The sequence below is a fragment of the Lontra canadensis genome, unplaced genomic scaffold, assembly GCF_010015895.1.
Source record: "Lontra canadensis isolate GAN:19392208 unplaced genomic scaffold, GSC_riverotter_1.0 scaffold72, whole genome shotgun sequence".
NCBI lineage: Eukaryota > Metazoa > Chordata > Mammalia > Carnivora > Mustelidae > Lontra > Lontra canadensis.
The window spans coordinates 4945420-4972586 of NW_022631066.1; the positions used below are offsets into that span (position 1 = coordinate 4945420).

The 27167-nt window shown below is 37.4% G+C and overlaps 1 protein-coding gene across 2 annotated transcripts in view; it reads right to left on the bottom strand.

The window, feature by feature from the left end:
* The window catches only part of PLXDC2 (plexin domain containing 2), a 467666-nt gene that overhangs the window by 284133 nt on the left and 156366 nt on the right, over positions 1–27167 (bottom strand). For both annotated transcript variants that reach the window (XM_032880865.1, XM_032880866.1), the window contains exon 2: positions 2550–2761. In XM_032880865.1, the coding sequence (XP_032736756.1) occupies positions 2550–2761 (212 nt within the window). The remainder of the gene's footprint in view (positions 1–2549; positions 2762–27167) is intronic.

Here is a 27167-nt window from a genome sequence, read left to right on the forward strand (position 1 = left end):
TAAAAGTCACTGAGATTACCCAACGAACCTGGAGATGCAAGTCTCAGTTGGCTGATACCAGGACTAGATAAGATAATCTCCATAATGCCCCTGGCACATCTCAGCACCAAGCAGTCACCCACACACAGCTCCCTGCACCAGCACCATCCTTCTTCCTTTGTTTTATGGACTCAAAATCCCTGACATTATGGGATCTCCTCTGTTTAAGGTAAGAAAAGAGAAAAACTGGCTGAATAACAACATCATAGCATAACAACAACTGGGATTGGAGTGTTAGGAGGAGTGTTCATACATCCCCGAGCAAAGGGATTTTCTATTTTACGAACGATTCAGAAAATTCAGCATCCTGTATAGAGATCACAGAGTTCGAGGAATGTGTGTTCTCCCCTTTCAATCTCAGTAAGCTACCAGTTCTGGGCAGAAGAGTAAACACCTCTGATTCTGTTCTGCTCTCCTTTCTTTATGTGGCACCCCAGCTAAAGAGTGCTCAGGGAAGAATTATGTTACCCTCTCCGAGTTGCTATAACAACACTGTTGCCAAAACAGCAGGCACTCTGCAGGAGTCAGAATAGCCTCTTACAGATATTATATGACTTCTGCTCCTGGCACCTCCTCTGTGTCCTGTTAAGGGGCCTGGCTGGGGCAGCCAGGGAGCATGAGTCCCATACCAGCTAAGGGGATGGAGAGGGGTTTTGATAATTGCTGGGCCTCTTGCATACACAGAATCCCAATGACTTGTGCTTCACATCTTCTGAAGATTCCTCTCACTCTGCAGGAACAAAATGATGCCCTGATACTATTTGGAGAACAATGTAGTGTCTGTTTCATGAAGTTGAGTTCTTTTCCTAAATAATGAGTATTTCACGGCAGTAAAAAGAATCTTGTCTGGTTCTGAAAACGTATAAACCTGCTACCTGGGAGAAAATATTCAGCTCAAGAGAGAATATTCAGAAGACAATATTCAAGAGACAATATTCAAACAGACAATGGCCAGACCACGGATAACCATAGAACTCTGACCTCCGACCTCTACAGCAACCAGTCCAGTAAGCCAGAATGTAAGCTTGTTAGCAATCAGCCCTGAATGGGCAGGAACTGATGAACAACTGACAGCTTTCCTATTTTTCTTCCCTAGGTCCAACTTAGTATATATGCTCCCCAAATCGATCACAAGAGATGCTCTGCTTCTAATTGGCCCATCTCCAGCTCTACGCCAACAACTTCCAATGAGCGCATACCTGAAGACTTCTTTTTTAAAGACATATTTATTGAGAGAGAGAGAGAGAGTGAGAGAGAGAGCGCGCATGCATGTTCTCATGCACACAGTGGGGGGAGGGCAGAGGAACAGAATCTTCAAGCAGACTCCCTTCTGAGAGCAGAGCTGTAAACAGGGGCTTGATCTCAGGACCCTGAGATCATGACCTGAGCTGAAACCAAGAGTTGGATGCTTAACTGAGCCATCCAGATGCCCCATCCTTCTCTTTTTTTAAGTAAGAAATTTTCCCACTCCCTTGCCTGCTTTTGAGTCTCTGCCAGAAGGACGTGATGGAAGTTGACTCTTGCTAGAGCAAACTGAATAAATGGCCTCCATCTCATTTGCGTGTTTTTTTGCTTATTTCCATAAGATTGATCTGTTTGTTTTTATTAGATCTAGTGGACTAATAGGATCATATTTTATGATTTGCAATGCTAAGGACTATGAGAATTTAAGCCACGTAATACCACCCTTGAGGCCTCTGGGCAACCTTGCAGTCTGCCCAGAATGTGTCCTCAGTGAACTTCCATCCTCATCAAACCCATCTCCAAATCTCTTCCTCCCACTTCACAGCTCCAACCATAATAAAGAACTGCTCACAGTCACGGAGTGAATGACCATTCCTGTTTGCCCAGAACTGCCTTGTTTCTAGAATTGAAACCCGAGGAAACCATTCAGCCCCAGTTCAGCTGGGACCATCGGTCACCCTATGAGACTCTCCAGTGTGCCCCAGCATTCTAAGACTCTGCCATCGCAGATGCGATTCCCTCTGCCCGGAATCGTCTTTCTTCACCCCTGACAGGAAACCAGCCTGTCAAACTCCCCTCAACCTGCCAAGCCCCTGCCTAAATGTCCGCTCCCAGGCTGAGCCTCTTTGAATGGCCCACACCTCAGTCCAGCAGGTGATCTCTCCTTCCTCCATGATGTGATCTAGCTTGAATATATCCTTGTACATATCACGTACTGCGCTGATCTGGTACATAGCGACTGCCTTGCAGGCAGGTGCTGCATCGTGTTCCTCTTTTGTGTCTCCTCTTGGTCGTCCCCACAGCAAACCAATGTTTGTGTGTTTTGTGAGTAAATCTACTCATGGGTGATTCAACGGCTTAGCTATTATGTATTTAGTTATTTCATATAGGTATAATTATTGTTTACTGAATTACTGAATATGGACTAATTATTTATTAATGAGTTAAATTAATCCTTACAAAAAAATCCAAAAGCTCTCGACTGAACTGAAGGTGGAGCCTGTACACTGGTGAATCCATTTCAGTTACCCAGATGATTTCCCTACCTCAATCTGGGTGGTATTGTCCTGCCCATCATCCAGCAGCAGGTCTGTGAAGCCTCTGGGCTCTGGGGAGTCCTGGCCCATGCTTGCTCGGTTGGAGTCTACTGCCTTGAGAGCTTCCAAGCTCCTTTTCCACCGGTGGCTGAAGGCATGTGTGTCCACTTCCACTTCCTCTTCTGTTTGCGGGAAGACCCGAGCAACTTGATAGTGCCAGTCTGTTCGAACAAGAAATAAAATAATGAGTTACCAATTTTTATGAGTCATACACACACTAGCTAATAGAGCAGAAAAATAATTTTGCCCGTCACGAAGACAGGAAACTAACTCCTAGCAGGGAAATCTGTTTAATTGTAATATTTTGAGTCGGTATGAACATCTCTGAGTAGAACGCAATTTTAAAACACGCCATAAGTCATGACAATGGTTAATGGCCAGATCCAGCAGAGTCCCTAAAACAGATGTGCAGCCCTAAAGCAATGCATTTTTATTCTCTCCCCACACACACTTCATAAACATTCTCTAGTTGTTCTGAGAAAATAAGCTACAGTCCCAACAAAAGAATGAAACCTAGTGACTGTTAGCACATTTGAAAAAAATAAAAGCCAGACATTATTAACTTGTGAGCTTACATTCCTTTCACACAAATTCTCCTAGGGAGGAAAGAAGGAACCATGTATTCGAATGGGTTAAATAATATATGGAACGATCTTTGTGTAAATGTGTTAACCTGCCTTGCAGCTCGCCAGTCAGATTTGGTTCATTGCCTACCTCATTTAGTAAGTAACACCCTCAGGAGGCATCGCGAAGGCTCTTGTTCATTTGTGCCTTTCTCACCTTGGGCTCTTGTCAGGGTGGTAAAGGATGACAGTGATAGGCACTTAGAGAAATGGATGGGAAAGCAAAGAGACCAAATCACAAAGGTATTTTAAAGCCATCAGCAGGGACTGGCCTCACTGACCCAGCTCATCCTACTACTACAGGAGGGAAAATAAGATTTAATCATTACTCCTAGTCTTTCATTTCACTAGGTCAGTAGGGGAAGGTATATCACAAGTATGGGAAATTCAGTTTCTGACCAAGAGGAACAGCCTTCTTCTATGCAACTATTGCCCAAAGATATGAATTGACAGTCTTTATAACTGGCAGGATACAGGTTCAAAAAGGGCTACGAGAGCAGTGATTTAATTATAGCTGTGACGTTGCCCTCAATAGGAGAACATTCCAAGAAAGGAAGATGTATTTAATGTGACTTACAATACCATTGTATTAGCTACTTAGCACTCTAATAACTAAGTTAAGGCTACCACTATTAATCACTCGTAAATGGTCTAAAATATTTCCCTTTCATCAGGAAGGTGACAATAATTCTTCCAGACAGAAAGGATATTCCTTGGTTTCACCATGAACTTATCTTCTTCATGCCTTGGCAGATACAGTCCAGAGAAAAATACCACCATAGTGTTGGTAATCTACACTTTTCCCCGGGCTCATAGAATATTAGAGCTTAAAAGAACCGTGAAGACAGAAATGGCCAAGAGTTCCACAAAGAGGAAACCAAGAGCCAGAGAAATGTAGCACCATGCACAATTCCCAAAATTGTTGTAAGGCTGAAAAATCTCATGTACATAAAGGGTTGATCATGTTCCACCCTGACACACACGGTAAACATTCAATAATTATGTCTAATGAGTATTGTTACCATCACTATAGAAAGTATTTCTTTTTTAACACTGTTGTCCCACTGACCATTGAATGGTGCTCAGTAAATGCCTGTTGAATGACTAATGGATAAATGAACTGTTGACAGTCTCTTTGGAGCAAGAATGATTGGACCAGCCAGAATTAAAGGAAGAAATATTGTACAAAGATTCAAAAGAGCTGGGGTGCATTTTTTTTTTTTTAGGTTTCCAGGATATGGGGCCCAGCATAATTTAAAAAACTCTGTGCTTTGTTTGCCCTATATTTTAAGTGGGAATGAAAATATCTTACCTACGAAAGCAGACAGCTTTTCCTGAGGATGTGTCAGGCTCTAAGACCTTTGATTCTAGGCAACGCTACATAAAGCAATTTTATTTGCTTTATTTATATATCCTGCCTCATTACCAAAAAATATATGAGGCAGCTTACAACAAAAGCAAGCAATATAGTTTTATAATAACCAGATAAGACCTGCCGCCCAACACTTAGGTTGAGCTTAGAGGTGTGCATTTGCCCTGCACTAAGGGGGGTGGCTCTCCGAACACAAATAATCATATCAGAACAACTGGAAATCTATACAGAATTCTTGTTAGAATGTCAATCTAGGTAGGAAATGTAGCCAGTATAATGCAGTTAATAGATTAAATGCTCCTGGATTTGAAAATGTTTTTTAAAAAGAATCACACAAAGGGAACAGCTCCAAGCAGAGGTTTGTCATTCCTCTAAAATGTAAATCAGGAAGTCTACCTAAAACTTCCAAGAAGTAATCTTTCTTAAAATCTTCAAAATAGAATTTTCAAAACAACTCTTGGTTTCTTTGAAATGGGTGCTATTGTTGGATATCAACTGCCTGATCTTAATGTTATTATTATCTTCCGGAGAATTGTAATAGAAGACAAAATATGGTATTTTCCACGATGCCTGTAGGCCAGTAACGTTATAGTAGCCCTGTGATTCCTCCAAGGGCAGGGAGAGATGGACGAATAGGTAACATTGGAGGGGATGTCTGCACAGAAAGTCAACTTCTCAACTTCCTTGAGTCCCCTTTCTCATTTTCCCCCTACCCTAGAGAACACATGAAAAGGTGCGTCAAAACTCAGGAGTGATAAAGCCCACGTTCTCCATTGTTAAATTAATTAAACAAAGAGACCATTGGATTGAGGTGGTTCTGATACCTAAGAAGCGTATGCAAACAAAGCAAACCCTATACCTATAAATGCCTGCAGGTTGAGAAATCAAGACCCAAGGATAACCAGTCTCACACAGCTAACTGTGCTTCTCTGAATCAGGTATCTGCTTAAGCCAAGCAAACAGTTTGCTTTCTTTTGCCTTTTCCCCATGCAAGTCTCTCCCCCAGCCCCTGTTGTTGGAGACCTCCTGATCCTTTCTAGCTCAGTGCTGCTGGAATGAAACTGATTTTTTTTACGTAAATTCTTGAATTTTTTTTTTAATATGCCTCAGTTTATCTTTGAACACCACTTAAGTTGAAATTTGGGATGTTTGATTAATGTGTCAAATTCTTGTTTTCGTCATGAATATTCAAACTAAGGCTTTAGCAGGATTACTGGGGAAGGTAAATTTCACAGACAGGGAGGCCTCCTATAGAAGACATGCATACATACTTACCCTTGTAACCCCTAGACAGCTATGGGATTTTGGTGGGGATTCCCATCCCCCACCCACTTAATTTTTAGCAGTGTTTTATAATTTTTTTTTTCTCTCTTGCTTCATGGTCACATTAACAGCAATTACGGCTGTTGATTGGTTTGTCTCCATTATGGATATGCTTGCTCCTCCTAGAATTTGCTACCTTCAACACTATAAACCCGTCTCTTGATTACTTGCTGGCTCTCATATTTACAAAGAGTAAACAGGATCTAAGGAAGGAACTGAGGGTTTTTTTAATAAGAAAATTTGTGAGCTTTAGGGCTTGGCTTCTGTGAATTTTCTTTTGGTTGCTATTTTAGATCTAATTATTTTTCTCTGGTTATGTTATGAATAACAAGAGGAAACATTTCTATATGCTCATAATTCAGTACTCCATGGTTCATCAAGACTGGAGTATGAAATTGGCTTAGATTTTGATCCCATTTCAGAATGATTTTTAGACAAGATAAAACAAGTCAAGAATGAATGTTTTACAGAAATAAAGACCGAGAAAAATTGGCAAAACCACAGCATGGTTATCTACATTGTAAATTATTCCTGTGTTCTTCATTTGCTTTCAAACTCATAAAAATATTTTAAATTATTCTTTAAATCACCACCAAAATGAATTACTCAGAAGCAAGCTACAGGGATATAAGTAATGTAATTTTTCTCTCCCAGCTGTAGTGAAAACAAAAGCAACAGGAGGGATCTTTGAGTAGTCTGGCTGAACAGATTGTTTGCGTTCTGTCCACTGTATGTTAATTAAACCACTAATGGAAAACTTTCGAAGATAATTTTCTCCAACGTATTTTGCTGTAGTTGTTAATCCCATAGCTCATGGAAATATTAAATATCTCTAAAGACTCCCGTTTGGATATAGTAGAAAGTTTAAAGACATATTTCTTTATAGACATATTTCTTTAAAGATATATTTCTAAAAATAAATTATCCTTAACACATTCTTGAGATATTCTATTCAATTAAAATAGCAGATAAACTATTACTGAAGAAGGTATTTCATTACATTCCAAATAGAACATTATTATGAAACCCAATAATGTCTAGTTAATCAGAGAGTAAAAACAAGAAACTCATCAGTATCCTCAAACCTTTCAAGTTTCTTTTGAACCATCATATGCTATAAAATAATTTAAAACAAACAAACAAAAAACCTGTACTGGGCTGGACAGGTTTATATTTGTGTCTTATTTGAATGATTTTATTAAAATAGCTTACATTTAATCAACAGTTACATGTTTAACCATTGTTATATGTTGAAACCAACTTTAACAGTATTTCTTGTGTCTTGTAGACAAATCATACACACAATATATGCCAAACCACCAAGAAATCCACATAAATTGACATGCGTCTTATGTAATTGGGATCTATCTGTATAGCTTTTGACAAGCATTTTAGTCTATACTTTACAAGTGAACAAAACCATCCCTGTGAATCCTCTGCAGAAACATTAGGAGTGTTCACTACTAAGAGATTTCGCTGCCTAGATTCATATGAGAATAGATGAAATTATCTGATTGAGGTAGACTCCTAAATATGGCTTTGCATCTAAATCTACTGTGGAAGTGAAGATGAAATTCTCTACAAATGGTACTATCCTTGGTTATATCCAATAATGAAAGGACTACACGGTGGGTTTGGGGTTTTGACTGACAGCATCACAGAGTGAGACAGCTACAGAGGGGAAAAAAAAAAAAAAAAACATACAGAGTGTTCTGTTGAGAGATAGCAAAGTGTTTCAGTAGGCCCTAAACATCACAATCTATTTTAAACTTCTCACAGGATTATTTGAGCCCCAGTGGTTGAGAACCACAGCCCTGGACTCTAGTCCCGACACACATGCCGTAGGGCAAGTCCTCGTCATCTCTTTCGTCCTATCTGATCTTACTATCTTCAAACTCTTCCTTCTCCAATCTGTTCTCCATCTGCTACCAGAGACACCTTTCAAAGTTATTTACTTCTCTCTTCTAATTAAAACCTCCAATGGCTCTTTTACCACCTACAAACACTCCACGTTGTTGCTCCAACCACTCTCCCCACTCTTTGCACCCCTGCCCCCATCATGCCCTACGCTCCCATCATGTAGAATTTCTCAATTTTATCTCTTTACTTGCAGTGGATATTGTCACGTTTGCATGGAGGAAAACTCTTTCACCCCTGTCTTTGGGAAATCTCACAGTTCCTTAAGGATCCAGCTCAAATATTCTCCTGTTAAAGGAAGTTTCCCTTACTCCCTTGGGAGAGCTAGTTGAAGTTTTTAATTATAATCCAATACTTCTCTTTACCTGACTCTTTAAACACTCTCTGCCCATCCCCACTTGAATGTATCATTTTGCAGAAAAGAGTTAACTCAGCAGACCTGAAATAGCTATCCTTCGAAAATGCTGTTTGCGAGGTTGGCCCCTGGCTAAGCGTCTGGGAACTTGGAATTAGGGAGGGTTCCCGCTATTCTCTAATAGATAAGAGTAGCTCACTATGGCTAAACTAAACTGTTTGGACAAACAATACGGTTTATGCTGAACACCTGCCTTCCTTCTGGGAGTCTGGACTCTGGTACATGGTAGGCAGAAGGTGGTTATGTGAACAGCTCCCAGTAAAAACATCAGGCACTGAGTTTCTAATGAACTTCCCTGGTTGATAATATTTTACATCCATCATCAAAGGTTTTTGCTGGAGAAATTCACTGTGTCCTATGTGCTCCTGCTGGAGAGGACTCTTGGAAACTTGACCTAGTTTTCCCCAGACATTGCCCTAGGTGTCCTTTCCCTTTGCAGATTTTTGTTTGTATCTTTTTGCTTTAATAAATCATAGCCATGAGCACAACCATATGCTGAGTTATCTGAGTCCTCCTAGCATAACATCAAACCTGGGGCTGGCCTAGGAAGACTCCTGACACACAGATATTTCAGATCAGAGACTCCATCTTACATTTTTTATTCCATCATTATAAGCATAGGTATTGACATATAGTAGTATCTAAAACCTTCTGAAGAGCAAATGAATGAATAAGTGAATGAATGATTGACCAAGTTGCTGCTCATCTGAGACACAGTCTTAAAAGATTATGTGTCTAATCTCTTGTCTAACTTAAGACTCTTAACCACTTTCCTGAGCAGCCGGATAAAAGGATGGAAGAAAGAGAAAACTATGGCAAAAAAAAATCTACAACAGCTTTTATTTATCTGACATGAGTTTGACTCAAAAATGGCTCTCTGGCCAGTTGGGTGATGTTCAGCAACACTTATGGTTGCAATTTATCATCTTGGTTCTTTCTGGTTAATGAAGTCCATAAGAAATCCAATACATATCTTTGAAGAATGCAGGCATGGCCCAGTGACATTGAAAAGTTATGAAGCAGGGCGCCTCGGTGGCTCAGTTGGTTAAGCAACTGCCTTTGGCTCAGATCCTGACCCCTGGGTCCTGGAATCCAGGCCCCCACTGGGCTTCCCCTGCTCTGGGAGAGACTGTTTCTCCCTCTCCCTCTGCCTGCTACTCCCCCTGCTTGTGCTCTTGCTCTGTCAAATAAATAAAATCTGAAAAAAAAAAGAAAAGTTATTAAGTAGATGAAACAAGGAAAATTTTAAGTTAAAATAGGTGGAGAATTACAAGTTTAAAGCATTAATAGTTTTACTTTACTCTTATTATTTATTCTTATTTATTAAATAAAATAATCAAACTTTTTAATATTACACAGAAAGACAGAATCCTATGGAAAACATTCCTAGCTTTATGAACAATCATGAATGAGATTTAAGAAAAGTTTAAGGTACTGCTACGTATTTACTAAAGTTATAAAAAATAAGTACAAAGGAAAAAAAATAAGTACAAAGAATAAAATTTTGTTAACAGTTATAAAAGAGGTGTTTATGCATGGCTTCTAAGTATGAATTCATAATAATCACAGTAATGCTGATAAAATAATTAAACTTAATTTAAGATTAATTAAATATGATGCACTGTCCTAAATGTCTGCAAACATTAATGTACTTGGTATGTATTATTATTAACCTGCTTTACACAAGAGAAAATCAATGCATATGAGGTGGTAAGTAATAGATTAGAAAAGTAACCAGAGCTGGAGCTAGAGGCCTGGTCTTGATTACCTAATCTGCCTCTGATTAATCTTCTGGGTGTCAAGTTAGCAATCTGTCACAAACTCTGAAGACATGACACAAAGAAACAATTTAAAAGGGAAAAAATAAACTAGACAAAATGTGCTATTGAAAATGGCAAAAATCTGGAAAAAAATCTGGCATGTGAAAGCAAAAAAGGAATAAAATATCCTGTCAAGTTGACAGCCAATGGGAGGAAATGAAACAATGCTAAGGTAAAAACAGAGCAGAAAGTAACAGCACATTAATACTGATTATGTTTTTTATTATATCTTGAAAGAATGGGAAGGACTTGAAAAAAAATAATTGATTTTTGTCATTGTTGAGGGTTTTCTATTAACTGCTTACTAGAAATTTAAAAGAAGAACTGAATTCCTTCAAGAAGACTGCATATGTGTTTTATGGGGATGATAACCTCCTGCTTCCTAATAAAAAAGATGATTATCAAAGAACTCAGGCCATCTGCTGATTTTTCAGATAAACCTGTCAGAGCTGGAGAATAAACTCATTTCCATAATCTACAAATAATCTATAAATATCTATAAAGAGAGGAAATAGCACTTAATTAAATCTGAGAATCTATCATTTAATAAGGTGTTTGAGATCTTCTGAAGAAAACATTGCATGGACCCAGAATCCACATGGAAAATTTAGGTATGTGACCTCTTGCTATGTGGAAAATGAAAGGGGGATGTTTTATAGTCTATGGTCCCTCCCAGCTATAAAAGTCCATCATCTACATATTTTAGGCTATTTGGAATCCTATTAAATATTCAACATTTATTTTCAGGTTTACTATTTAATTTGTGAAAATTCATATATTATGAGACTTTAGAGTCTCCACAGCACAGCCAAAAAGTAAAACTATTTGGTAAAAATAACTTCACACTTCTTGGTTGCCTATATTCAGAATGCATGTGTGTGGGGGTTTTGTTTTTTGTTTTTTTTTTATTTTTTAAGTTTTGTTTAAATTCTAGTTAGTTAACATATAGTGTAATATTGGTTTCAGAAGTAGAATTTGGTGCTAAATGACTTACATATAACTCCCAGTGCTCCAGAATTGGCTGATTTTAAAATAAGGGCTCTACACTAAAAGCTAAGCCCCAATGCATGAAAAGTATAACTTTGCCTGCCAAGGGAGATGGAAAATTCTGTAAACAAGGACTAGTCATGGCCAATAGCTTCTCTGGGGAAAAAAAAAAAAAAAAAAAGTTGAGTCTTTTGAGCCAGACCAGGCCAGATGGAATCAATTGGTATAATGGTGCCCAGTGTCAAACATTATGTCCAAATGCCTAGGGCCCAAATCACTGAGGGTCTTCTATTAAATTATAGCTGCCAGATGTCTGATCTACTCAGTCCTGTTGCATATTGTCATCAGACCATATTCACTTTGTGGGGTCAGAATCCATAATGGCCCAGTGTTGAGCCCAGGCTGACTTAGCCAATGACCACAGATGACGGCCAATGTATGCATTTCGATCAGATTGTTTTAAAAATTTTATCTGACTTAAATCAAACCATACCATTATGAGAATGGCCCCAGATTTCTATAGGTTAAATGCCCTCTAGAGATTTGCATGGACTTGGACAAGGGGTCAATAATGCCTACGATTTCCTTAGCACAAAATTATCCTCATTGTTTATATTTTTTTTTAAAGTTATAGTCCTAAGTTTATAAATATAAGGTTAATATGGACCTGCATTTTCATTAAAAGATGACCGTAGTTAGTGTAAGGCATTTCATATTCTTAGACTCAAACCCAGCAGTATTCTTCTGAAATCTGACTGATTATAAAGTTCAAGCTAAACAAATCAATAGATTAACTGCACCTCCAGTCCCTTCTTGCCCCCAAATAATGAGCAATGCTTTCCACACACGCCAGCAACGAAGGAATAAACACCTAGATCTGGGCTCTGCCCTGTGTGGTCTGTCCCCATTAGCTAGCTAGGTAGTAGTTGTTAAATGCTGAATACCATTCCTAGATAAAAGTGAAAAATACAGCCACAAAATCTCTACTTTTGAGTTCCCTGCTTTGCGCTAGGGTTGAAAATACAGCGTAAACAAAATACAGTCTGAGGGTATTTAACTTTGAGCCTCCGTCATTACACAAAACACACAAACACAACAGAAAACCATTTAAAAATGTCAGGCAGAAAAACAAAAAGTCCTATTTCAGTTTTATGTAAATTTAAAAGACCAGCACAAAAAACATCAATAGCACATATTAAGATTAATGCTATATGCACTTCTATTCAATTTTTTGATCTACAAAATGACGCTCATGGTTTATTTGAATATATGCAAATACAACCAACCTAATACATTTTTTTAAAGATCAGCCCTCAATTAAAAAAAAAGGACAAATGTCATAAATAGATAACTCACAGCAAAGAAAATATAAATAGTAATAAATATGTTAAAGTAATTTCACATTATAAAAAGTCAGAGAAATTCAACATAATTGTTTCATATATTAAGTTCACAAAGATTTATTATAAAACTTTATTTGTCAGTATTTGAGAATTTTTTGAGGCAAATATTGTACTCTCTAATATTGGTAGGTAGATTCAAATTTTAATAAAAATTTCATATTGGCAAATTTATAATCTGTAGCAAAAGTCTTCTAGGTTTTGGTACTGTGAAAATATTCTGACATGCACAAAAAGATTTATGAATTAGTATAAAATCTATATATAATATGATTTGAACTAGGTTAAAGAAAAAATATATACATTACACAATATATAATTATGTATATATCATATACATATATACACACATATAAAATGTATATAGTATATACATTACACAATATATAAATACACAAAAGCAGGGGTATCTGGGTGGCTCATTCGATTGTCTGCCTTTGGCTGGGGTCATGATCCCAGGGTTCTAGGATAGAGCCCCACATTGGTCTCCCTGCTCAGTGGGGAGTCTGCTTCCCCCTCTCCTGATCCCCCTGCTTATGCTCTGTCTCAGTCAAGTAAATAAATAAAGTCTTTAAAAAAATACCCAAAAGAAAAAAAGAGAGAGGAATAAGTTACAGTATTATCAGTGCCTTTTTTCTGTCTTATACAGGATGGAAGCAGCTAGGTTTTTTTCTCTTTTTTCATTTGTTCTCATGGCATATATTTATTTTACACATCTTCTACACTGTTGTACTTCTTTTCTTAAGATTTATTTATTTATTTTTAAAGAGAGAGAGAGAATTCATGTGCACTTGAGTTGGGGGAGGGGTGAGGGAGAGGGAAAGAATCTCAAGCAGATTCCCTACTGAGCACAGGGCCCAGCACAGGGCTCAATCTCACAATCCTGAGCTCATGATCTGAACAGAAATCAAGATTCGTACACTTAACTCACTGAGCCACTCAGATGCCCCAAACAAAACTGTTTTAATTAATTAATTAGTTAGTTAATAAGTTAATTTTTAAGTAGGCTCTACATGGAGCCCAACATGGGGCCTGAACTCATGACCCTGAGACTGAGACTTGAGCTGATATCAAGAGTCAGATGCTTACCTGACTGAGCCATCCAGGGACCCCTACAATGTTTCACTTCTATAATAAGGGGGAAAAAAAAACAAAAAACAAAAACAAAAAAACACCTAAGTCTCTACTTTCTGATGTTCAAATCCAAATATTCTGACATGGTAAAATCTTTCCTCACCATCAACACAGAATTTTCCAAGTGAGAGTTATTATAAAGTGATCTCATAGAGCTTTACCCAAACCTATTACAGTTGTTTTTCTCATAATTATTGATTTAATGCCATTTCTATATAAATGGCCATGAGCTTGTCCAGGAGAGTTTGTGCACCTCCCTGTTACTGTAATAAATGTTCACTAAAACTGCTCAAGGTGTCCAGTCTGTTTGTCCTCCTGGGATATGTCATGACATGGTTGGGGTTATGACCTGGTGTTTTCCATCATGACAGCTCTTAAGATAATCTCACTTCTCTGCTTAAATTCTGAGCTTTGAATACTTGGGTATGTTGGGTCATTTCTTGAGAAAACTAGAAGCATCCATGCCAATTTTTCTGCAATTTCCTATACTTTTCTAACCTTGTTTTCTATATTTGAACTTGTTTTCTATATTTGAACTTGAAGAATAAACAGTTTCAACACTATAACTCCAAAGTCTTTTAAAATGTTCAGATAGAGTAAAAGAAAAGAATTTTCCTGTTATTCTATTTCTCACATTTGATTCATATATTTAATGAAATATACCTTCATACTACCTTGGAACCACAAAGCAAAGGGCAGAACTACTTAGCTTTGATATCTCCAAATGACTTTACAGAAAAGTTCTTTCCAAAAAAGTCACAGGAAAAAGACTTAGCTTCTGAATACCAAAAGCACTGTGAAGCAAAGATTCATAAATATTTGTTGCAGCGGAAACCATATAATTCTTTAAACAAAACTGACACTTTGTTATTTATGTTTAAATTCAGAGTGCTTTATGTACAAAGACGTTATTTCCTCCAATAAGTAGTTTTTGAGTATTTACTAGCTGATGACTTGTATAATTCATCCACTCAACCATTTCCCCTTATGATTAACTCAAACTAGTATTAGGAGTGAAGTATCCTGAGATAGAAAAAATATATTCCAAACAGCCTCTATCACAAGAATGGGAAACTTTAAGCCAAAAATTGGGAAAATGGTGAGAAATAGAAAGTTTGAACATTAGTACAAATTTAGTTAAGAAGTTTGGGTCTTTCACAAACTGTATCATACTTTCTACTCCACTGAACTTGACAAGATTTTTTCACTTTTGTTTGAAAGAGACATACTTAAATTTGAATTTCAACTGTCATTCATTCAGATGGCAGTTTTCAAATAAAGTTCTCAAGAATTTCTAAAATGTTATGAATGTCTGGATTTAATCATTACTTTCCTAAATAAGAGTCCCTAATTAAATTGTGTGATTGCATAAATTTATGCTGATTACGCAATTTAACTGACATTGTAAATAAACCACAATCAACAAAATTACATTAAAAAGGAAAGTAAGACAGTGAAAACTGTACTAAAATTAGACTCAAATTTCTGTGCTATATTCCTAAAATATACAAACCACAGTTGAGGACTAAGCTATCAAAGTGAGACAGAATTCACAGTAACCTTTCAATCCCTTAGAGATTAGCAGCACTCTGAGACTTTTAGAATCCAATTGTTTCGTTCCCCTTCTTTCCTTGAATTTACCTTTTAGTAAGTGCTTTTTTTACCCATATAAACAAATTGCAGATAAACTGCAAAGGTCCCTGCTTTAAGTACTTGCTACAATATACATTTACATAAAACCTTCCTTCTACCAGTGTGTCTTTAGTATACAACCAAGAAAAAATATCTGAATTTCATAAAATAATTAAAAGTCTAAAACTTCCAGGGCACCTGGGTGACTCAGTTGGCTAAGCATCTGCCTTTCTGCTCAGGTCATGATCTCAGGGTCCTGGGATGGAGCCCCACATCGGGCTCCCTGCTCAGCGGGGAGCTTGCTTCCCCCTCTCTCTCTCTGCCTGTCTCTCTGCCTACTTGTGATCTCTCTCTGTCAAGTAAATAAATAAAATCTTTGAAAAAAAATCCATAAGTGATAGACTTTATACAATTTCCTTATACTGAGTATCTCCCCACTTTGTAAAAAAAATACTCATATAAAAGGATGAATAACCTGAAGGGCTTTAAAATATTATTAAATTAGAAGACTACGAAAAATTAAATCATTAAAGAGAAAATAGGAGAAAATTTTCAATACCTATTATTCTGTTCTAGTTGTAGGAGGTCGAGTTATCACCTTAGTGAACATCCTTCCTTGATATTTCTCTGCATGTCTCCTCCTGTCTTTGTACCAAAAAGTGTGGTGTGCAAGCCCACGTGCATGCGTCTAAATGCACATAGCTTATTTATTTCAGCACTAAAAACAAATCTTTTTCCATGTTACTGACTATATTCTGTATTTCATTGACAATGCCTACCATAATTAATGCCTACCATAGACTAATCCTCAACTGTTGAACTTTCAAGTTGATACTGAAACCTACATTTCTGTGAGCAACCTCACTTCTTTTTCAGGAACAATTTCTAAAAAGTGGGCTTGTACTCTGTCGCACTCAAGACTGTTGCCAGTTTGCCAGTTTCATGCTCATCAATAGGACAGGAAGATGGGTAGCCCGTTTTTTGTTTTTTTTTTGAGAGAGAGAAAGTGAGAGAGAGTGCACCCATGCATGCGCGAGATGGGTGGGGTGGGGAGAGGGAGAGAATCTTAAACTGGTTTCATGCTCAGTGGGGAGCTCAAGGGGGCGGGTGTGCTGGATCCAAAACCCTGAGATCATGACCTGAGCCTAAATCAAGAGTTGGATGCTTAACCAGTGGAAAAACTCAGGGGCCCCATGATTTCCTATACCTTTATTTTTGGCCTATTCCATTGGGCAACATACTCCCCATAAGTGGGGAAAAAAGCTTCTTCTTTCCTTGAGAAGCTCTCTGTTAAAACATTATTGTGTTGTTCTCTCCTGCTGCTGTGAAAAAATATCCACCTCTGTCAAACTGTGCCAATTAGATCCTAATAGCCTAGTGAATCTTCTGGAGAAAATGTCTTACCTACAGAAAGATGTGTACCATTCATTTATCCCTAACTGGGAGATTTTTGTTTAATAGGCAAAATTCTTATTAAAGTACACATCAAATATTTTCTTTGACCCATATCATCATCTGTATTGGGCTGTAGGATAAAATAATAGCACATTACCTTTTGTACAGTAAGTTTTGAAACTCCATTAACATTTTTATAAATTCTACATTTTGTTAAGCATATCCAAGACATTTTTTTGCTTAATCATTTGTACTCAGAGTAAGCCATAGTAAACTGGTTTTATATTCACACACATCTAAATATGGCACTAATAAGCCAAAACTAATTTGAAAATTTGTTGATATAAATATCTTACACCTTATCAAAAGGGCTAAAAACACTGGCTCAGAAAATAACATTATTAAAAGCAATACAACACTTGACTTTAGCACTAAATAGGCAGAATATTAACATAGTTTATCCTTTACAAATTATATAATTTAGACCTACTATTCATACTAAATATTTCCTTTTTAGTATCTCTGTAGTATGGGTTAAAGTATGCTAGTCCTAAAATCCACTCTAAGGTAAACATTCATTTTTGACACTTCATATACAGCATTACACATTATTTCAGTCAATTCTCATGTATTACAGGTAACAGTAGTAGGAGAATTATTTGACTTGAGGGAAAGTTTAGCTATGTTCATAGACTGAAATCATGATTTGACTTGAACTGTAGCCCCACGCAAACATAACACTCCTGCCTATTTACCAGAATAAATTAATGCACACTAACATATTTTTATTCTACACAGATACTTCTCTTCCACTTCTTTCCCAGAGGAAAAGCAAAATGCTCTGAGGCAAACTTTTGAGTATATTACTTATAAAGAATGACATGTGAATAAAGAGAAGAAAACAGATCAGCTTGTTCTCGTTTTAACTTTACATAATGTCTCCCATCTCACAACACACTGCTCTAGAGTGAAGTGTTTTAACCTGCCTTTTGTTATGAATTACTTGGCTGGGTAACAGACAAGCAGTCTGGGATTATTTTTTTAAAGCCATCAATATTCTTAAGTGCTATTTAGAATTCCAAGAGAAGGCTTTCTTCCTTTTTCACTTATCAATCAAATACTTCATGGAGTTTAATTAAAATTAAGTCAAAAATATTCTGTGTTTGTATAAACCTTAAATTTGTTAAACTGTTACTGGATTTTCAAAAACACCTGTTTAGAAAACTGATTTAATTTCTATTTATATGTAAATTTCTATTTCTAAACTTAAATTCAGGTCTGTACTAAGAATGCTAATCCCGATTCTACCATATTTTGGGTACAATCAGAAAGATTTTGCACCAGTCTGTAATATTTTTATCAATATCAGACGTTTAAAACATTTCAAAGCACTCTGCAAAATGCCTACTGACGTTCTTGTTTAACAGAAAAAGAAAAGTGCTTTCTTCTCAATTCATTTTAAATGCTTTCATTTCATTCATTCATTTATTCAACATCAGATCACATAACCTTCCAGTTTCAGACTATCCCAAGGCTTTCAGGTGGTATGTGGAAGCGTCAGCCAAAACAAAGGCCCAGGCAAGAATGAACATCCTACTGGAGAACTGGAGAACTGGAAGGGGGACCTGTGTGTCTGGAGTGGAGGGAGTATAGGCAGAGTGGAGGGAGAAGAGGCTGAGAAGTAAGCCTCACAGAGCTTTAGGAAGCTGGATTTTACTCAGAGAGTTAGAAAGCCACTGGAAAGCTTTAACCAGGAAAGAGCAGGATCGGACATGCTTTTAAAATATCACGTCTACTATTCTCTTCAGAATGGTTTGTGGAGGCCTAAGATATATGTTTCATCCCCTTTGGCTAAACTGGTAACAGTAAAAAACAAGTGAATGTTTCTATTCTGCAGATGCTCAATTATCATATGGAAAGATTAATATGTTCATTCAATAAGGGGCTGACCAATTCCCATGAGCTCTTAGCAAAAAGAGTGGACAGTGAGAAGAAAAATTAGTAATTAGGCTGACAAATGACTAACAATTTAAATGTCCAGGATCATTAATTTCCCATTTCACATATCTAATAAGACACACGATATAACTGACTGTAAATTTTCCACATGTAACATCATCAATAATTTGTCTATGTGAAAATAGGAAAACAACCAATCTCCACTATAATTCACTTAAATAACCTTCACTATAGTAAAATAGATAGTTGACTCTTGAACAATATGGGTCTGAACAGCATGGGTCCACTTCTATGTGGATTTTTTGCAGTACAGTATTATAAATGTATCTTCTCTTCCTTATGATTTTAACATTTTCTTCTCTCTTGCTTACTTTTGTTGTAAGAATACAGTATAAAATACATGTAACATACAAAATACGTGTTAGTCAACTATTCTCAATAAGGCTTCTAGTCAACAAGAAGCTATTGGTAGTTAAGTAATGGGGGAGTCAAAAGCAATTTGGGGATTTCTGACTGCAGGTGTTGTCAGTGCCCCTAACTCCCACATTGTTCAAGGGTCAACTGGACATTTAAATTCCTAGCCTAAAGGTGTGGCATGGAGAAGCATAAATAAGCTAATCTGTTCGGTCCCCATCTTTTTCTGTTTAATATTCCAACAGGTAGAGAGAAATACAATTTTAGCTTAAATTAAAATCAAAGACAAGAAATTTAGAGTGGCTTATTGTCCATAAGCAGAAACTTCATAGGAAGTTTACATTTGTACCAGGAGTCTAACCAAAGATTGTTTTCAATGTATTCATTGCACTAATAACTCAGGAATGCATATAGTTATGAAGTTGGTTTCCTGGACACATAATAGATCCTCACAGTTCTAGAAGAAGCTCAATAAATCTTTGTGGAGTAAATGAATGAGCAACATACATCTCGGCAGATTGTATAATTTCCTTTTATGAGAATAAATGTGATTGGGGGAATTACAGGTAACTGTTACAAAACCAAAAGGCCTCTAAGTTGAACTTTCATAAAATTTCTACATTTTTTCTAAAACTAACATCAAAACCCACCCAAGTTAGTTTCCCAAACTTCAGAACCACATATTATTCCTGAGGATTCATCAAACCTGATCCCTTCACAAAGATCCTGGGGGATTCTGAGGAAGGTAGATCAGAAAACCATACTTGGAGAAACAGTGCTGCCAGTAAAACCCTGAGGAATTCTATTTCTCTGTGTCTCTGGCCTTAAAGGTCATATGTTTATACTTGTGAGGGCACCTTCCAAAGCAATGTGTGGAATATGAAGGAAAACATAAAGTAGCCTGTGGAAATTGGTTCTGATTTTATTCTGAAATGGAAAATACTTGTTCAAATATTTGGAACCTTGTTTTAACTTCTTATCTACCAACACCATTTTGAAAAGTGCTTTCTAAACTATTTCTCTTTTATTCACAATAGCCCCTTGAGTTATGTAAGGCACTATCACAGCTCCCATTTTATAAGTGAAGAAATTCAACCACTAGTGGCTACCGTGCATTGTCTGAAGTTCCACGGCTAGTCGTTAGCTGGCTGACACATGGGCCTGGGTCTTCAGGAGTCAAATTAATTTTCTGCTCCCATACTAAGGCTAACTGGGCTGTTTAGGGCCATTATGCTAGTCACTGTCATGCCAATATTCAGGCCTTTCACTCGTATCCCCACCTCAACACCAGACCTTCTACTATGGTGTCCGTATACCTAACAACCAGCAATAGTGAGCCTTGAGATAGAGGCACATGACAGGAATTAGGGATACTGGGGCCTGAATTATTTTTGGAACTTGAACGATACTCAGATGAGTCTCAGAATAGTACCTTCTACTCTTTCTTGCCTGATACTTTGTCAATCCATAAGAATATGCAGTCTTATGGCAAATTGCTGGACCCACAATAGTGACAAATTTGAACTACTTTTTTAACCTATAATTGAAGGACGTCTTTTATATCATGAATATTGGGCACTGGAGTGATGGGCAAACAAGGTACTCAAGAAAATTTAGAACTCTGTTTCTCAAACAGACACACGATTGACCTGGGGGAGATTAAAATGCAGACCTTGACTCTGTCCAAAATGGGGCCTGAGATTCTGCCACTGCTCCATGCAGCATATTTTGAACAAAAAGGCTCTGGAGAACTAGGTTAAAACCAGGACTCCAAAAAATAATAGCAATCAAAGGAGAACACTTATGGGGTGGGAGACTAAAAGAAATAGAGCTGCATGAATATTTTAATTCGCTGAGTATTAGCTGTCCTTGAGATTGCCTAAAGGAGTAAGGTATACATCAGAAATACTTAACGTCTGCCTTGCCTGCAGTACACTGTACTAGTCCAGGGTCCAATTCCTCCACACAGTTTTGACCTCCAAAAAAGTCAAATGGTCATCTAGCCTCCAAAAACAAAACAAACAACAATGAAGAACATTAGAAAGCCACACATACCAGCACAGGCACATTTATGCAGTTGAAGAAAACTTCTTCCTTCCCTTGTTGTTGTTCAAAGATAAATAGTGTGTTGTCTTTCCTGGTTTGGCTAGATTCATTTAGAAAAAGGAATGGAACTAAAAATTACCCACCACAGGATGGATTGCATCTACTACTGATACTCATACCAAGTGATTTACTCAGTAAAGAGTGAAGATCTGAAATTTTCTCATTATTGATTAAACGGGATGAAGGCAGAGAGATACGTTGTATAGAAGAGAATTTATAACATTTAATGCAATATCAATAATTCTAGATGTAAAAATATGCTAAAGCACATCCAAGTGGAATAGAAAAGCATGAGCTGCTATGAACTTTCTGTAATACATTTAAGTTTAAGCTGATACATTTAAGCTGATTCACTATTCAGAGGGAGAAACTGATTTGCAGGTCTACTGTTCTTTGTTCAATAGCAAGGATAATAAGAATATTGTATAGTGATTCAATATCCCCTCAATGATATGAATGATGTCTATGTGGAATGAAGTTTACATAGTTTCTTTCTTTACAATCCTTTGTTTTACTGCCACTGACATTAATAAAAAAACCTAATTCTTACTGCCTTTTTTTTTAAATGTTAAAACCCATTACTAGATGCCAAATAGGCATCTCAAAAAAAAAAAAAGAAAGAAAAAAGAAAAACCCAAATCAAAATAAAAAAAAACAAACCCACCAAAAATACCAAAAATGAAAAAAACAAGACGTCCTTCAGGAGTTGAATGGATAAGAGGTGACACATTCAGACGATGGAATGTTGTTCAGCACTAAAATGAAATGAGCTATCAAGCCCTGATAAGACATGGAGAAAACTTAAATGCATATTACATAAAATAACAGTCTGAAAAGGCTTCATAGTGTGATTCCCGCTATTTAACACCCTTGAAAATGCAAAACTATGGGGACGGCAAAAGGATCGGTGGTTGCCAGGACTTAGAGGATGGGGAGGGATAAATAGGCAGAACACAGGGGATTTTTAGGGCAGTGCAATTACTCTCTTTGATATTATAGTGATAGATACATGTCATTATATTTTTCTTCACAGCCACAGATTTACAACATCAACAGTGACTCTTAACGTAATCTACGGACATTGGGTTATAATGATGTATCCATGTAGGTTCATCGACTTTAAGAGATGTTATCATTCTGGTGGGGGAGGTTGTTAGTAGGGTAGTCTATCCATGTTTGGGGGCAAGAATATATAGGAAATCTCTGTGCCTAAGGGTGCCTGCCTGGCTCAGTCAGTGAAGCACATGACTCTTGATCTCAAGGTCTAGAGTTCAAACCCCACCCTGGCATAGAGATTACTTAAAAATAAAAAAGAAGAGGAAATCTCTCTGCCTTACACTCAAGTTTTCTGTGGCCTTAATAATATTCTAAAGAATAAAGCCTCTTTTTTTTATAATGTCTTGCTTTTGTTAGTTAAAAATTTAGCTAGTGACCACGATTTTCATTTTTTGATATAAGAAGTGTGTTTCCAATCCTATATAAACGCAGATTAATTATGTCCCCCCCAACATGGGAGCAAAAAAAAAAATTAAATTAAAACCATGAGAGACTATGGACTCTGAAAAACAATCTTGAGGGGTTTGAAGCGGTGGGGGGTGGGAGGTTGGGGGAACCAGGTGGTGGGTATTAGAGAGGGCACAGATTGCTTGGAGCACTGGGTGTGGTGCAAATACAAGGAATACTGTTATGCTGAAAATTAAAAATAAATAAATAAATAAATAAATAAAATCTTTAAAAAAAAAAAAAAAAGGATTACTCTTGCTCGCATTACTAGATTGTGTTGCAAAGAAGAGTGTGTCCTTTACCTAAAATAAGGAATCTGTGGTATTTATGAAGAAAAATGTATGTAGGTGATGATCGAACCAGCATACTGTGATACTGCCCTTATAAATGGTTAACAGAATGGAAGAATGATTGTGAATATATCTAACACAAATCAGTCAAATTACCAACCAAGGACTCCAAGATTAAAATTAGTCACGTGACATGTCATTATTTCTTCAGAGAAAGACTGAAATATTACCTTAGATGACCTCTGACTTTAAGAAGATTTTACAAAAATGAGTTACAGAAAAATGAATGCATTTACTCTGTTGGGGAAAGGGTCCTTTGTCACTTGTACCATCAGTCAAACTGCATATCCTCTGCAGAGGTAGGAGTGGAGGACACCATGCATCTTGGACTCATGGTAACACCACACCAACATCTGTTTTACTCTTTGTCAAGAGCTGCAGGTGCTTCCACATGCATTTTTTCACCTGACTGAGCTTAAAGGGAGGGAGGGTAAGGAGGTTATGAACGGTTAATGATCACAGGAGGCCTTTACCATGAGTCAAGGCTGGGGTTTCATCTCCAGAAATGTTGCTCCTGAGGAGCAATTCTGAACTCTTTCCCTCTGCTGTGGGTCCTTACTATCAATGTCATGCTAATTTGAAACAATCCATTATTCTATGGATCACATAATATCAAATTTTGTGTTTATATGTATAAATATCACATATAATGAGTTGGCTCTAAACTGGCAAAAAGGTGCATGCTTAGTTAGTCACCACTGAGAAATGAAGTCCACGCCCACCAGTTATTCTGTGAAACCCCACCTCAACGGATTAGGTTATGCAAAGATGCTTCCAGATTCTGGGTAAATTTACTGAGAGAAGAGGTTTAATGCCAGTGTTGAGTCCCAGATTTCTCCTATTAGAGCTCTCTGACACATCAGGTTTAGAATATTTTCACCTATTAAGTTAACTCCAACTGAAGGAGATTTAAGTTTCAATTGCATCTCAAATTACATAGATTGACAGAAGGAAAGGATTGTGCACCACAGACTAATGCATCAGGACTCCTATCTCTTCTATCAGTTTAGCTGTAAATGTCTATGCCAACCACCTCATCTTTTAGGCCTACATTGTGAAATAAGGATTGGTAGAGGCAAACACTAAATTGTTCAAAATACACTGACTCTTCAATAAACTAAAAAAAGTTTAAAATTCAACTTAAAACACACACACCAAACCATATGGCACCACTGAGAATCTTTGACTGAAGGTCAGTCTCATATTTCCATATAAGAAGAGAAATCAGCGAAAAGTCCACATGAGGACATAGTAAGAAGGTGGCTGTCTACGAACCAGGAACAGAGCTCTCACCAGAATCTGAATTTGTCAGCAATGCGATCGTGGTCTTCTAACCTCCAAAACTGTGAGAAAATAAATTTCTCTTGTATCAGCCATTAAGACTGGAATTTTGTTATAGCAGACTGAGCAAACCAAGACACCAGACCTATCAACAAATCCTGTACTGTGTGTTTAGCTGTTAATTAGTTTCTGTGAGGCACACAGAGAGGTTCATCTCTTAACTCAGTGGGTTAAGCCTCTGCCTTTGGCTCAGGTCATGGTCTCAGGGTCCTGGGATTGAGCCCCGCATCGGGCTCTCTGCTCATCGGGGAACCTGCTTCCCTTCCTCTCTCTCTCTGCCTGCCTCTCTGCCTACTTGTGATCTCTGTCTGTCAAATAAATAAATAAAATCTTTAAAAAAAAGTTTTAAACATAAAATAGATATAAAATAAAACACAATCATTTGGTCATTAAAAATACAAAGACCCTCCATCAAATTGACATTCAGTCTCATCTCCTGGGTGCCCTGTGTGTCTACTGTTTAGCAAAATCTAATTGAAATAAAAAGCCTGAGGTAGTACAAAAATCATCAAAGAGAATTTGAATAACACTTTAGATACTTTGATATTACTTCACATAAACCCAGCATATCTGACTTACCAAGAAGGGGAAACATTTTTAAGAGAGATTTTCAGTGATAAAGATTTGATTGGAAATTGAACCAACTTCCAAGCTCCTAGAGCAATCTGGATTGTCTAGGCTTAGCTATTTCTTCACTGTGAATATTCGAGGGGCACCTTTATTTTAGGAGGTGGTCAGAGGCAGCCTACACGGTCACATTTTTAGGAACTTAACTAACCCTGGTTGTAAGGCAATCTGGGTAAGTGGTACGTTCAGAGAATCTAAACCAGGAAGGAAAGTAAAAGCTATAGTAAGTCAAGGTGATAATTTGAAGAACTTGCTTAAAAGGTACTGCCGAGAGGGAAGAAGTACAGTTTATTCAAGTTGGCTCAGATTGTTCTGAAACTATTTACTGAGTGTGTGCCAAATACTGAACTAGGCTCAGGAAATACAAAAACTGGCATTAAACAGAAGTATCACAAAACTGGTTTTACTATTCACCTTCCTTGTTTCTATGGGAGCATTTGTCAAAATGAAGAAGAGGAGGAGGAGGAGAAGGAGGAGGTGGAGGAGGAGGAAGAAGAGGAAGGAGGAGGAGAAGGAGAAAAAGGGGAGGGGGAGGAGGATGCGAAAGGGAAGAGGAGGAGGGGGAGGAGAAGAGAAGGAGGAAGGAGAAGAAGAGAAAAAGGAAAAAGAAGTTCCATAGCTAATAACTTTTAGGAAGGTTTGGTTAAACCAAGTTAAATATATTATAACACTTGTATTCAATAGTATGTGAGTGTACCAAAAATCTCCAGCTCAGATGACTGCCAGCCTGGAGAATTATTGCCAAGAAGCATTTCACATTGTTCCTGTTCCACTTGAATACATGCATTCATAGTCCCACATACATACAAAAAAAAAAAAAAAAAAAAAAAGCTTGTAAGCTATGCTAGTCACTATTACTATGTTCTTGTTCAGTCATTTCCATAGATATAAGAAACAATAATTATGAAGACTTATCTTTTGTAATTGATACCTTCCAGAATGGTCAGTGACCCACCACTGATACAATTCACTTGCCTGAATATCAAGCTTCCAATTTACATTTCAACTCACCAAAGAGTGGGTCCAAGTGTGATAAAAAATTTTAAAGTGCTAAATTTCATCTGAATTTAAATGATTGATTGATAGTACATTATTTAAAAATCTCAAGTTTAAATACCAAGTAACTACTGATGGGTGAAACTAGAAACAAAATGTACATGATGTTGCTGTGGTTCTGAAACTCTAAGACCCTGAAGTAACACTGAATACTGATGGTGCTACCTGACTTTTCATTTTGCTACTCCGAATTAAGTTGCAATTTAACTTAAACACTAAAACTTTTCTGTAGACAAGGTTTTTTTTCCAAAAAAAGATTTCTAGACAAATAAATCCTTTTTTTTTTTAAGATTTTATTTATTTATTTGAGAGAGAGAGCTCTAACAGGGGAGAGGCAGAGAAGCAAGTAGACTCCCCGCTGAGCAGGGAGCCTGATGCAATGTGAGGTTCCATCCCAGGACCCCAAGATCATGATTAGAGCTGAAGTCAGATGCTTAACTGACTGAACCACCCGGGTACCCAAATAAGTTCTTTCTAACATCCCACAGTGGGTTAAAGATAAGCTATAATGGGGCGCCTGGGTGGCTCAGTGGGTTAAGCCGCTGCCTTCGGCTCAGGTCATGATCTCAGGGTCCTGGGATCGAGTCCCGCATCGGGCTCTCTGCTCGGCAGGGAGCCTGCTTCCTCCTCTCTCTCTCTCTGCCTGCCTCTCTGCCTACTTGTGATCTCTGTCTGTCAAAAAAATAAATAAAATCTTTAAAAAAAAAAAGATAAGCTATAATGAAGCAAATAAATGAACAAATAATAAATGATATTTAGTCTGCAAATATAATAGAGAAGTTGAGACATAAAATTTGAGAACCAGAAAGACTTTAAAGATGAGTCTACTGGTTAAAGATGGTGAACTGCTTCTAAACATCTGCTTCTGCTCTTACTGTAAAACCCACTGAATCCAAGTGTTAGATTTACTACCATAGATTTACTACCATAAATCTATAAAACAAAATCAAAGAAAAAGGAAGAACTGTAAAACCTTAGCTGTCAGAGAAACAGAAAGTTGGTTTACTCAGAAATTAGATCTACCAGCTCCAAGGGGAAGTGGGAGGGATGGGGGGGCTGTAAATTGAAGAGGATGAAGAGGTAGCTAGACAGCCAGATGACCTGCTCAACCTAGCAAGAAGCTAGAGGCTTATTGTCTGGAAACAGAGGGGACACCAGGTACTACAGACTGAATATCTGTGTCCCCATAAGAT